Here is an 11,683-nt window from a genome sequence, read left to right on the forward strand (position 1 = left end):
CCACGACATCGCCCTACTCGCTGGTACGCACGTGCCTAATGGTGCTTTGTGACTCTTGGTGACATCTTATTCACCCCAGGGCTGTCACCCTCATTTTAATAAGGGCCAAAATGAGGCACAGAGCACGTGATGTATTTTGGAACAGAACCCAAGCGCGCAGATGCAGGCTCTAACCACTGGACACCACTCCCCTCCCCAGCTGGGACTAGAACCCAGGCATCCCGACCCCCACTTTAACTCATTACACCCCACTCCCCTCTGAGAGCTGGGGGAAGAACCCACAAGTCCCATCTCCCAGCCTGACTCCAATCCATTGGGCCCCTCTCCCCTCCCAAACACACCAGGGTCTCACTTGACATCTCTCCACGCTTCAGAAGCCTCATAAGCTTGTCATTTTATCGCTTCCCTAGATTTCCAGCCCCGCAGGGCCCTACTGCTCGCCCAGTCTGAGCTCAACAGGCCAGGCCAGAGAATTCCCCCCGCCAGGAAGCGCACCCTCCAGAGAACAGCACCTCCGGCAAAGAGCAGGATCCCCACACTGTGAGAGCTGAAACACAGATCATCACATGGCATGTAGGCAATCCAGCTGCCAACCCACGGGGGCCACGGCCCAGCCCCTGAACTCCTGGCTGCCCTGCACAGAGCTTTCCATCTGTTCGCCCACACTGGTCCTTGTGTCTGGCTGATACCTCCATTTGGTCTGTCTCCTGTCCTGGACTCAGCTGCCCTAGCACGCTGAGATCCCAGACTTCCAGACAAAACTGTCTCTCTGCTCAGAAAACAAGCCCCTGAGAAATGAACTTGGGGCCTGCTACCAACGGGTCTGGGCCCCTTGCCACCGGAAACAGGGAGTTAATCTTGAGTGTCAACAACAGTCAAACAAACTTTTGTAGCGAGTGGAACTGAAACAGGCTGGTAGGCTGGGAGTGGCAAACGGGAGAGGGGGTGGATACTTCTCTCCCTGTGGGTGGGGCACAGAGGGACTGGCCCTACTACCATGGGCTTGGTCACTGTCCAGGAAGGGGCTGGGACAGACCTTGGGGCTGCAGGGCTGCGCCAGGAGAGCCCAGCACTGCCGCCTCCAAACTGATGGAGAAGGTGCCACACCCTGAGTACAGCTAAGCACAGCGCCCCAGCTAGCCACCAGCCTGCAGTGCCAGGGGCTCACCAGCGCCTTTGGGCTGCCCACCGCGCCGCCAAGTGAGTTCTCCAGCCCGGCTCTAAGCGCCCTGCAGGGCAACACACAGCCCAGCCTCGGGTGGGGCAAATGCACGTTGCATGATGGGGGGGCTCTGTTTTCCCCCTGCTCCCCCCCAGCTGGGCTCTGCACACCCCCAGTGTCTCACACAGGCCTGCCTCTGGCGACGCCTGGTTTAAATTAGTCACTCTTTCCAACCACCACATTCCACAGGCGGCTGGAGCAGCTCCAGTGGGGGGGGGGTCCCCACCCAGGGCAGAGGGGGGCTCGGGCCAGCTCCACCACTGTGGCTGCATGTCCACTCGGCAAAGCTCCCCAGAGCAGAGCCCAGGCTCGGCGGGCTCCAGCCCCTGCCAAACTGCCCCCAGCCCCAGCCTGAAGCCAGGGAAACTTCAATGCACTGGTTATAACAGCCACCTATGAGCAGACCCAGTGTACAGTCCTTGCCTATACACACTCCATACACCCGCCTGCTTGCACAGCCCATAGCGCCCTGCTTACATACACCCCAGACCACACCCCACACACCCGCGCCTGCATACACCCTAGAGACACCCCTATGCACCTGTGCCTGCAAACACCCCAGAGACACCCCATGCACCCCCGCCTGCAAACACCCCAGAGACACCCCATGCACCCCCGCCTGCATACACCCCAGAGACACCCCATGCACCCCCGCCTGCATACACCCCAGAGACACCCCCTTACACCCCCGCCTCCATACACCCCCGAGACAGCCCGTGCACCCCCGCCTGCATACACCCCAGAGACACCCCATGCACCCCCGCCTGCAAACACCCCAGATACACCCCCTTACACCCCCGCCTCCATACACCCCCGAGACAGCCCGTGCATGCCCCCCACACTACCCCGCCTAGCCACACCCCAGAGACACACAAGTACGACACGTCGGAACACCACAAACACGACCCCACCCCGCTGCCTCCTGCCCGCGGCCCCCTGTCTAGCACCCCCCAGCCCCTCCCCCGCCCCGCTCAGCGCCCCCAGCGCCAGACCCCGCCCGGCCCCCGAGCCAGGCGAGCGCCGAAGCCGCCAGACGGGCGAGGGCAGAAAGTTCCGCCGGCCCGGTGCCAGGGCGGGTCCCCGCTGGCGCAGCGCGCCCAGGGCGCACGGCCGGTGCCTACCTGCGGGTGAGGGGCTCTCAGCTCCCCGGCACGGCCATGCCCGGCGGGCCCGCTCCGGATTCCTGGCGGCGGTGGCAGCTCCCTGGCGCGCAGGGTCGGCTCCCGTCCCGGCGGCGGAGCGCACCAAGTGGCCGCCGCTCGGCGCAGGGCAGGGCTCTTGTAACTCAGCCCGGGCGGGGTGTGTCTCTCCCCTTCCCAGAGCCGCGCTGGTGGGAGGGAGGGACCAACCGCCGAGCCAGCCTCGAGCAGAGCGAGCGGGTCACCGGGCCCGGCCGGGCCGCTCGGGTCCCCCCGCCGGCCCGGGGGGCGCACAGCCTGGCCCACCGCCCCGGCAATGGCACGTTCCCGGGCCCCCGGGCGGAGAGCCCCTCCCACGGGCAGAGAGGCGCCCACCGCCCTAGAGCCCCCCCTGCAGGAATGACCCCCCCAAACCACAGCCCGCAGAGGCCAGACTTGTGCCGCCCCCTCCTGCCCTGTGGGCTCCACCTCCCCGGATCCAGGGGGCTGAAGAAGCATAAAAACTGGCTGCACCACTCCCTGCCTAGGTCTGGGCATCCAGCAGCCTGCGCTCTGCTGGCCCAGGACCGCAGAAGGGGGCCGGGCTAGGTTAGCTGGGTGCATGGTGCTGCACCAACTCCACAGCCCAAGAGGATCTGACTGCATGGAGGAAGGGGACTGCAAACCTGCAACAGGATGCGGGGAACAATCAGCCCCGGGACACAAGTGCATTTCTCTGCTGGAGCACAGCACCTGGGAACCGCCAGCCCCACGCACCACTGCTCTGCTCTGGCACAGCATCCCGGACCCTGGAGCACCCAGACAGGACTGCATCCCCGCTGCTCTCTCACAGCACCCAGGATCCTCCAGCCGCAGATATGACTGTCCTCTCAGTTCCGGCACGTGAGAACCGGCAGCCCCCGCCAGGACTGCAGCCCTGCTCTGGCCCAGCACCCCGGAACCTCTCGCCCCAGGATGTGACTGCGTCTGTTTTAGAATATGCTTTCCGAGCAAGGAGGAGTCCTTCAAGCCACAGGGCACCAGCGCTTGGCTCGCCCATCCTGCTGCCTGCTTTTATAATTTGACACCACTTTGGAGGCCTCTGCGCTACTTCAGGCCCCTGCCTGGCTTTTAGTGGCCCTTTCCCTGACTTGACTTACAGGCCACGTTTTGTGTTCAGGACCTGACTGGGGCCGGATGTGCCCCAGTGAGTGTTCTGGAGTATGAGCTGTGCTGCAGGGTCCTTACAGACTTCTCTTGGAAGCCCAGTTCCCACCACAGACACACTTTTCTGTTTCCCATCTGCTCCCACCTGTCTGCCCCACTCCCTTCGCCCGGCTCTCAATGGGTGAAGGCATTCGCTAAGAGACACCCCCCCCAAATGACCTTCAACTGGGGTGTCTGACGGACAGGGCAGTGCACATGCCTGAAGATCAGGAAGATATTTGAGTGTTATTGCCACTGCATGAAACCAGCAACAAGCTACCGTGTTGTTTCAGCCTAGGTACACATCCTGGTCCCTTGTCCACAGCACCTGAGCCCCTGCCACCGTACTGACAGAGCACACAGGTGGCCTTGGCAGCACCAGCGACTGAACTCCAGTTCACTGCTTTAATGAAACAGCCCTTCGTTCTCCACAACTCAGTGCAGATCTGGCTTCTCCACTCTCCCATCCTCAGCTGAACAATAGTATTTTGAGAGCATCCCTGCCTCCCTGGAGCTGCTGCATTGGTGACTATTCCATGAGTTCCCTTAGCAGTGGGGACACCCCAGTAATCTCTCCCCTAGACAGAGCTCTGCATTTCCCAAGCCCTGACAAGCTCAGTAACCCTCATGATGCAGGTCAGAAGCCAAGCCAGGATGAGAACTCCAGAGCCCCTGGCTCCCGGCCCAGGCTCCTCTTGCTGGCTACAGGAGCTAGGTCTCAGCCAGAGCACAGCACAGCAGGGCTGGTGGAGAGAGCTGGGAGTAAGAGTTCCTGCTGACACGAGTGACCCCCCAGCAAGAGTCTGTGGTCACCAGGCATGGAGCCGCCTGTGGTTTCAGCCACCAGCCCTTACCCTGCAACCAGCAAGTTTGTTTACAGGCTATAATGAGCCACTGAGCCTGGGTTGTTTAGATGCTATAAATATGACATGAGCCCCCTCCGCCTTCCTTATAACCACGCCAACCCTCGGCTTTGTTTACCAGCTACAAACCATCCAGCACTGCTGGTCTGAGAGGTACCTGCAGGCTCCTGCCCAGGGTGGGAGTGGAGGGTTGTTTGTTGCAATCCATCTCGCTGAACTAGAGGGGCCTAAGTGACTGACTTGCTGCTTTTAAAAGACCAGAGGTCAGCCCCCACCTGCTGCCAGACAATGCCAGGAATCCCTGCTGAGAAAGCCGCTGGAATTCACACCCAGGAGAGAAGCTGATGAAGGCAGGTGGGTCATGACGGGACACAAGGCTCTGTGCCCTCCTCCCAGCAGAAGGACCCTAACACGGCAGCCACACAAGTCCCTGCAGCACTAGGCACTTTGCCATGGCAGGGTGGAATCACTTTGCTTTATGGCAGGCCCTGGGGTTCAGGAGGCTCAAGGTGTAAAGATCACTCCAAGGATCAAATCACTTTCTTATGGATGGGTGAGGCAACCTGGGGATCTGAGCACAGCATGTGGAAGCCACGCCCTGAGCCCAGGAGTTCAGTGACACTTTTGTGGGTGTTTATCCTTCACCTCCAGGGTCAGTAGAAACATCAATTGAGGGACTTCCTGGGGCACTTAAGCTGTGTCTACACGTGCACACTACTTCGAAGTAGCGGCACTAACTTCGACGTTAGGCGGCGAGACGTCGAAGTCGCTAACCTCATGAGGAGATAGGAATAGCGCCCTACTTCGACGTTCAACATCGAAGTAGGGACAGTGTAGACGATCCGCGTCCCGCAACGTTGAAATTGCCGGGTCCTCCATGGCGGCCATCAGCTGGGGGGTTGAGAGACGCTCTCTCCAGCCCCTCAGCTCGCTGGCGGCCGCGTGGAGCGGCCCCTTAAAGGTCCCCTCCCCCTCCCTGACTCTGCAGGAAGCTGAGGCAACGTGCAGGCTGCAGCCTGCACACGCGGCGAGCCTGCACAGCCCTCAGCCACCCAGCCAGCCAGCGGCGATGGCAAGCCAGCAGCCCCCCCAGCGCCCCCAGGGGACTCCCCCCAAGGGGAGCCAGGGCAGCCAGCCCAGCCAGAGGGCCAGCCAGTCTGGGAAGCGGCAGCGGGGCCCCTCCTGGACGGAGGCCGAGCTGCGGGACCTGCTGGGGCTCTGGAGCGAGGAGGAGGTGCTCCAGGTAATGGGGAGCAAGAGGCGGAACGCGGATGTGTTTGCTCGGCTGGCCGATGGCCTGGCTGCCCAGGGTCACCCTGCCCGCACTCCGGATCATGTGAGGAGTAAGGTGAAGGAGCTGCGGCAGGGTTATGCCCGGGCGCGGGATGCGGCCAGCCGATCTGGGGCCGCCCCCGTCACTTGCCCCTTTTACAGGGAGCTCAGGGACATCCTGGGCTCCCGGCACACCTCCTCCCCTCCGGCCACCCTTGACACCTCGGCTGACGAGGCCCAGCAGACCCTGCAGCCGGAGTCCGCCCCGGAGGCAAGCCCCGCACCCCGGGGGCCCCCCCCGGAGGCCATCCCCGGGACATCGCGGCAGGAGGAGGAGGAGGGGGGCTCCTCCTCCACAGAATCCAGCCTGCAGATCCTCCTCCTGCCATCCCAGAGCAGCAGCAGGGCCTCCGACCCCCGGGGATCTCCAGACCGTGGGAGCAGACCCACAGGTAGGTACCCCTCTCTGGTGGACACCCCTGGGCTTGAGGGGCGGGGGTAACAGAGATGTGTCCAGGGCCCCCCACACGCTCACATGGCCATGGCCCCAAGGACACCAGGGCCATGGCCCTCACAGCACTGCAGCCATCAGCCCCTGCCCCCCCCCCCACCCTGCATGACAGTGCCATGCCCCATCCCCGGGCCAGGGGGGAGCGGAACCTCGAGGGACCCCCGGGCGGAGGGGGTGGGACACCCCGCAGCAGCAGCATGTGATGGAGTGGGGGGGGGTGCCAAAGGGAGACTCAGGCTACATATGAGCCACAAGAGCCGAAGAGCTCCCAGGGCCAAAGGAGGATCCTGGCGCTACAGCTGGCAGGTGACACCTCTGCCCTGAACAAACAGGAGGGAGGAGCCGAGCTGGCTTGGAATTGGGGGGCGAGGGTGGGGGCCACAGGTAGAGGCTAGGGGAAGGGAGAGCTGGTAGGCAGCCAGCCAGAGGAGGGGGAAAGCTGCATCCCAGAGGGGCCCCCCTTGGGGTCTTCTCCCCACGACGGGTTGGAAGGACTGTCTCTTCCGACAGCTGGTGCTGTCACTCCTGCCAGAAACTGGCCATCTGTGGGCTAAGAAAGCTCTCCTGCTCTCAGACCCTGTGGGGTGAAGTGAGAGTCGCTCCCACCAGGGGACGGGGTGCAGTGCAGGGGGACCCCTGAACCCCATCCATCACAGCAGCATGTCCCGGGGACGGGGATGGGGAACCTGCAGCACAGGGCAGTGGGGACAGAGGCCACGGCTCGGGGCCCACACTAACGCCTGTCTCCATTCTTCTTTCCCCCCTCCTCTCCTGTGTCCTGCACCTGCACCATCCGAAGGACCGGAAGAGAGCGCCGGCGAGGCCTCAGTTGTCCCGGAGAGCCCTCCGGGACCATCACTCCAGGGCAGCCCCTCAGCCGAGGAATGACCGGCCCCGCGGAGGGCTAGACGGCGGACCCCGCGCCTACTACCGGCGACGGCGACGGACCCCCAGCTGCTGGCCATCCTCCGCCGGCAGCTGGAGGTCTTGGAGCAGCACCTCCAGCTGCAGGAGCGGGCGCTGGCCTGGCGCCAGGAGGCATGGGGGGCCTATATGCAGACATTTAACCGGCTTGTTGACTACCTGGCCCCCCATGCCGCGCCGGCCGACCCATCGCCCGCCCTGCCCGCTCCTGCAGCCCCACCACCAGCTGCTCCGGCCGTCGCCGTGCCGTCCGCCATCGCCCCACCACCCACCCGCGAGGGCCAGAGCGCCGAGGGACCCCTGGAGCCACCTGAGACTCGCCGGCACCGATACCTTCTGGTCCAGCCCGCTCCCACCCAGCCGCGGACCAGACTGCAGGCACGGCGGGGCTCCCGGCCGGGCACGCCCAGTGCTGGGCTATAGGGGCGAGGGGCCCGGGACGTGGGCCCCCCTTGTTGTATATAGTTGGACTCTTTTGTTTTGGTGCCCCCGTTTGCCCCGTCCCCCCCATGTAAATAGTTCTCCCCATTCTCCTCCCTGGTTTTCTTTTTTGATGGCGCACAGTTGTTTGCTTTGTTGTATTGTTTTATTTGTGCACATATTGCTTTTGTGGAACGTTTGTCCCTACTTTTTGGTTTGTGTTTGACATATATTTATTGACCAAAAAAAAAAAAAGTTTCTGAAAGACAAAAAATAAGTTTACGTTCAGCCACAAGTTCGTGCTGTCATTTGTCCAGGACAAGTGGGAGGCGGGGGCGGTGGGGTGCTCCATGGTGTGGGCGTTGGAGCAGGAGTGTGGTGGAGGAAGGGGCGGGCAGTAGGGGGCCTGGGCAGAGTTCACCCCGCGGCCTGTTGGTCGAAGTGGGCCGGCAGGGCCTCCCGGACCCGGGTCCCCTCGGGGTCCACCTGCCGACTGAGGGCAGCAGGTGGCTGCACGTGTGCCCTGCCGGCCTCCGCGGCCCAGCCCTGCAGAAAGGTCTCCCCCTTGCTCTCCACGAGGTTGTGCAGGGCGCAGCAGGCACCCACAATCTGGGGGATGTTGTTGGGGCCCGCATCCAGGCGGGTCAGGAGACATCGCCAGCGTCCCTTGAGGCGGCCAAATGAGCGCTCCACCACCTGGCGCGCATGGTTCAGGCGCTCGTTGAAGCGCTCCTGGCTAGCGGAGAGATGGCCCGTGTAGGGGTGCATGAGCCACGGCCGGAGGGGGTATGCCGCATCTGCGATGACGCAGAAGGGCATGGTGGTGTCCCCCAGAGGGATCTCCCGCTGGAGGATGTAGGTCCCCGCCTCCAGCCGGCGGCACAGGCCCGAGTTCCGAAAAACCCGGGCATCGTGGGTGCTGCCAGGCCAGCCCACGTAAATGTCCTGGAAACGTCCCCGGCTGTCCACCAAGGCCTGCAGGACGACAGAATGGTAGCCCTTCCGATTGAGGTATCGTCCTCCACTGTGCTGCGGGGCGCGGATGGGGATGTGAGTCCCATCCAGAGCCCCGAAGCAGTTGGGGAAGCCCAGGGTGGCAAAGGCGGCGACAGTGGCATGTGGGTCCCCCAGCCTCACGAGCCTGTGCAGGAGCATGGCGTTGATGGCACGCACGACCTGCAGAGAAAGCACATGGGACAGCCCCAATGAGGGGTGAGCAGGGTGTGCGTGGCCCTGCCCTGCCCTCCCCTCCCCTTCCCTGCCCTGCCCTCCCCTCCCCTTCCCTGCCCTGCCCTGGCCTGCCCTGCCCTGGCCCCCCTGCTCTGCCCTGGCCCCCCTGCCCTGCTCTGGCCCCCCTGCCCTGCCCTGGCCTCCCCCTGTGGGTTCTCTTACCTCCATGAAGACAGCCCCGACAGTGGCCTTTCCGACACCAAACTGCTGGCCCACGGATCGGTAGCTGTCCGGAGTGGCCAGCTTCCAGACAGCGATGCCGACCCGTTTCTCCACAGGGAGGGCACGCCGCATGGCGGTGTCCCGGTGCCTGAGTGCGGGGGTGAGCCACTGGCACAGCTCCAGGAATGTCTGCTGGCTCATCCTGAAGTTCCTGAGCCAGTGGTCGTCGTCCCACTCCCCAAGCACCAGCCGCTCCCACCAGTCGGTGCTGGTGGGGTAGCTCCACAGCCGCCGGCGTGTGAGGCGGGAGGTGGAGCGGGGTGCTGCAGGGGTAGGGGTTGAGCCCTGCTGCCCTGGGGGCATCTCCTCCCCTGGGGCAAGGAGGTACTCAGCTGCCTCCCACATGGCATGGGCCAGGGCAAGCCCTGCTCCTGCCGGGAGGGCTGGGTGGACCTCTAGCTGCTGCTGCTGTTGCTGCTGGGGGTCCATGACTGCGGCGCCCGGGGTCTGTGTGCCTATGGCTCCTCAGACCGCGTGCTGTGCAGGCTGAGTGTATGTGGGAGGGGCCCTTTAAGGGAGCGGCTAGCTGTTGCCCCGGAAGCGCTAGTCCGCCCGTTGACCCTGTCTGCAGCTGTGCCTGGCATCCCTATTTCGATGTCTGCTACTTTGGCATGTAGACGTTCCCTCGCTGCGCCTATTTCGACGCTGGGCTGAGCAACGTCGAAGTTGAACATCGATGTTGCTGGCCCTGGAGGATGTGTAGACGTTATTTATCGAAATAGCCTATTTCGATGTAGGCTTCACGTGTAGACGTAGCCTTAGAGAGTCAGGCAATGGGACAGGCGGTAAAGGGTGCTCTCCAAGAGTTTAAAGGGGAAGCCATGTGGTCCAGGCAGTGAGTTACTGGCATGGGACTCAGCGAACCTGGACTCTGGATTCTTTCACCCACTGGCATGTTGAGTGACCTCAGGCAAGTCCCTTCCTTGGTACCTCAGTTTTTCTATCTGTGAAAGGGGGCAATGCTGCTGCCCCCTTCAAGTTACATCTCTCATATGCACCGTGGCATTGAAAGATCACGGTTAAGGTGCAAAGCCAAGCACTTCAAAGAAGGAAGGGCCAGTCAGCCACACACCATGAATTCAGCCCCTTTGTGCACATACATCACAATGCTGCCTACAATTACACAATCTCAAGCCATTTTTTTCCTGCCTCATGGACAGGCTAGACCGTGCTCACTTAATAAGCACCTGTTCGAAAGGTTGTTTTGGTCTCCTTATTCAGTATGTGGCTCCAGGTCTCATTTACAGCACACTTCAAACACTGCTCTTATTTCGAAATTTCCTAATGGGCTTTTCTCTTGAGCTCACTCTCACTGCGCTAGCGGAGGGCTTCGCAAACATGCAAACACGACCGGAGCCTCCGTGGGAAACCGGTCTAGCTTAGCGTGGGGGACTTGGGGATTTGGGGTAATAGTTTTACAGCCCACGTGCATGCCTCAGTTCACCCATCTACTTTTAATGCATCTTGTGCTATACCCCCGAGCCAAGTGGATTCACTTCTGGCACAGGAAAGGGAAATGAGACATGGCAAATGTTACACAGGTCATCTGGATTGCAGGGACCAGACATTTTGACGAGAACTGATTGGATTCAACACCTACAGCCAAGTGCCGGTCACCAGGACACTGCCATTTAAGGGCTGGGGAGCCAAAGCAGGCTGGACTTGTGAACACCCCATGTTTGGAGGCAGGCGATGCAAAGGACAAGGCAGCAGATGGCTATGTCTGCACTACAAACTTTGATCATCACAAGTTACCTCAGTGCCCGGCCACCACAGTGGGTACATCGCTCAGACCCATGCATGCTTAGCTGCTTGCACCAGCGCTGCGTGTATTCACCAGGTGTGCTGTGCCGGCCGTGCGACGCACCACAGGTGGGCTTCCCATGTCCTGGGTGCAGCCAACCAGCACGGTGCCTCTGGGGAGACAGAAATGACTCACCCCAGGATCTCTGGGAGGTAGAGGTCAAATTCCCAGCATGCTGCTTTCTCCAGCCCACAGTGCCACCCGGCTCCCATCAGTTTCATGCCACCTTTTAAAAACCCCGGAGAGCGCTCTTCCATGTCCGCTGACAGAAGAACGCAGCCTGCAGAGCTCAAGGCGATTGTCAGGAAGCCTGTACACACAAGCTGCACGCCCCTCTTCTGTTTGCGCACCTGCAGGAAGCACAGCAACAACAGGGACAGGACTGGTTCGCTGAGGACCAAGTGCTGAGGGACACGGCAAAAACAGTTCAAGGCTCACTGAGCTGACAGGCAGGCGGTGTGGAGCTTTGGAGCCCGAGAAACAAGTATTGGCTGGTGGGCTTGCATTGTAGCACGGTAGCTGAGAACTCTGGGATGTGAACGGCCACGTTCCTGACTCTGTGCACAGCGCTTGGCTCTCTTTGCTTCCACTGTGGGGCCATCCAAACGAGAGCTGCAGTGATAGGGGAGAAGAAAGGGGCAGCAGACAATGTAAGCAAGGAGGGGGCACTGCCATCCCAAAACTGCCTACGCTCTCCAGCTGCCCGGGATGGCTGGGGCCATGGCACCGCTGCCCGGCTCTCTGGCTGCCAGGCTCTCTGGACAGCTGGAAAGTGTGGGGCTGTGTCTCCTGCTGGCAAGGAGGACACGAAGGGCTCTGGAGATGTAGTTCAGGGCTGGGGGTTGCAGACACAGGGGCAGGGGGCGTGGAAGGGGCTGGGTTGAAGTTTGC

General features: G+C 62.0%; 2 protein-coding genes across 3 annotated transcripts in view; one reads left to right on the plus strand and one right to left on the minus strand.

Moving 5' to 3' along the window:
* Nucleotides 1–2,477, minus strand: part of AHNAK (AHNAK nucleoprotein) — a 39,657-nt gene extending 37,180 nt beyond the window's left edge. Inside the window, exon 1 of the mRNA XM_075006116.1 lies at nucleotides 2,344–2,477. The gene's annotated coding sequence lies outside the window, so the exon portion shown is untranslated. The remainder of the gene's footprint in view (nucleotides 1–2,343) is intronic.
* On the plus strand, nucleotides 1,186–7,857 carry LOC142019356 (uncharacterized). Of its 2 annotated transcripts, XR_012647043.1 has the most exons (3): nucleotides 1,186–1,200; nucleotides 2,889–6,133; nucleotides 6,992–7,857. XR_012647043.1 is itself a non-coding variant. In XM_075006117.1 (2 exons), the coding sequence occupies exons 1-2, from the start codon at nucleotides 5,287–5,289 to the stop codon at nucleotides 7,078–7,080; spliced, it is 936 nt and encodes a 311-aa protein (XP_074862218.1). In that variant the 5' UTR covers nucleotides 4,757–5,286; the 3' UTR covers nucleotides 7,081–7,129. The 2 variants fall into 2 exon arrangements, 1 of the variants encoding a protein (XP_074862218.1); XM_075006117.1 differs by lacking the exon at nucleotides 1,186–1,200 and having other exon boundaries at nucleotides 4,757–6,133; nucleotides 6,992–7,129.
* The last annotated feature ends 3,826 nt before the right edge of the window (nucleotides 7,858–11,683 follow it).

The sequence above is a fragment of the Carettochelys insculpta genome, chromosome 11, assembly GCF_033958435.1.
Source record: "Carettochelys insculpta isolate YL-2023 chromosome 11, ASM3395843v1, whole genome shotgun sequence".
In the NCBI taxonomy this organism is placed as follows: Eukaryota; Metazoa; Chordata; order Testudines; family Carettochelyidae; genus Carettochelys; species Carettochelys insculpta.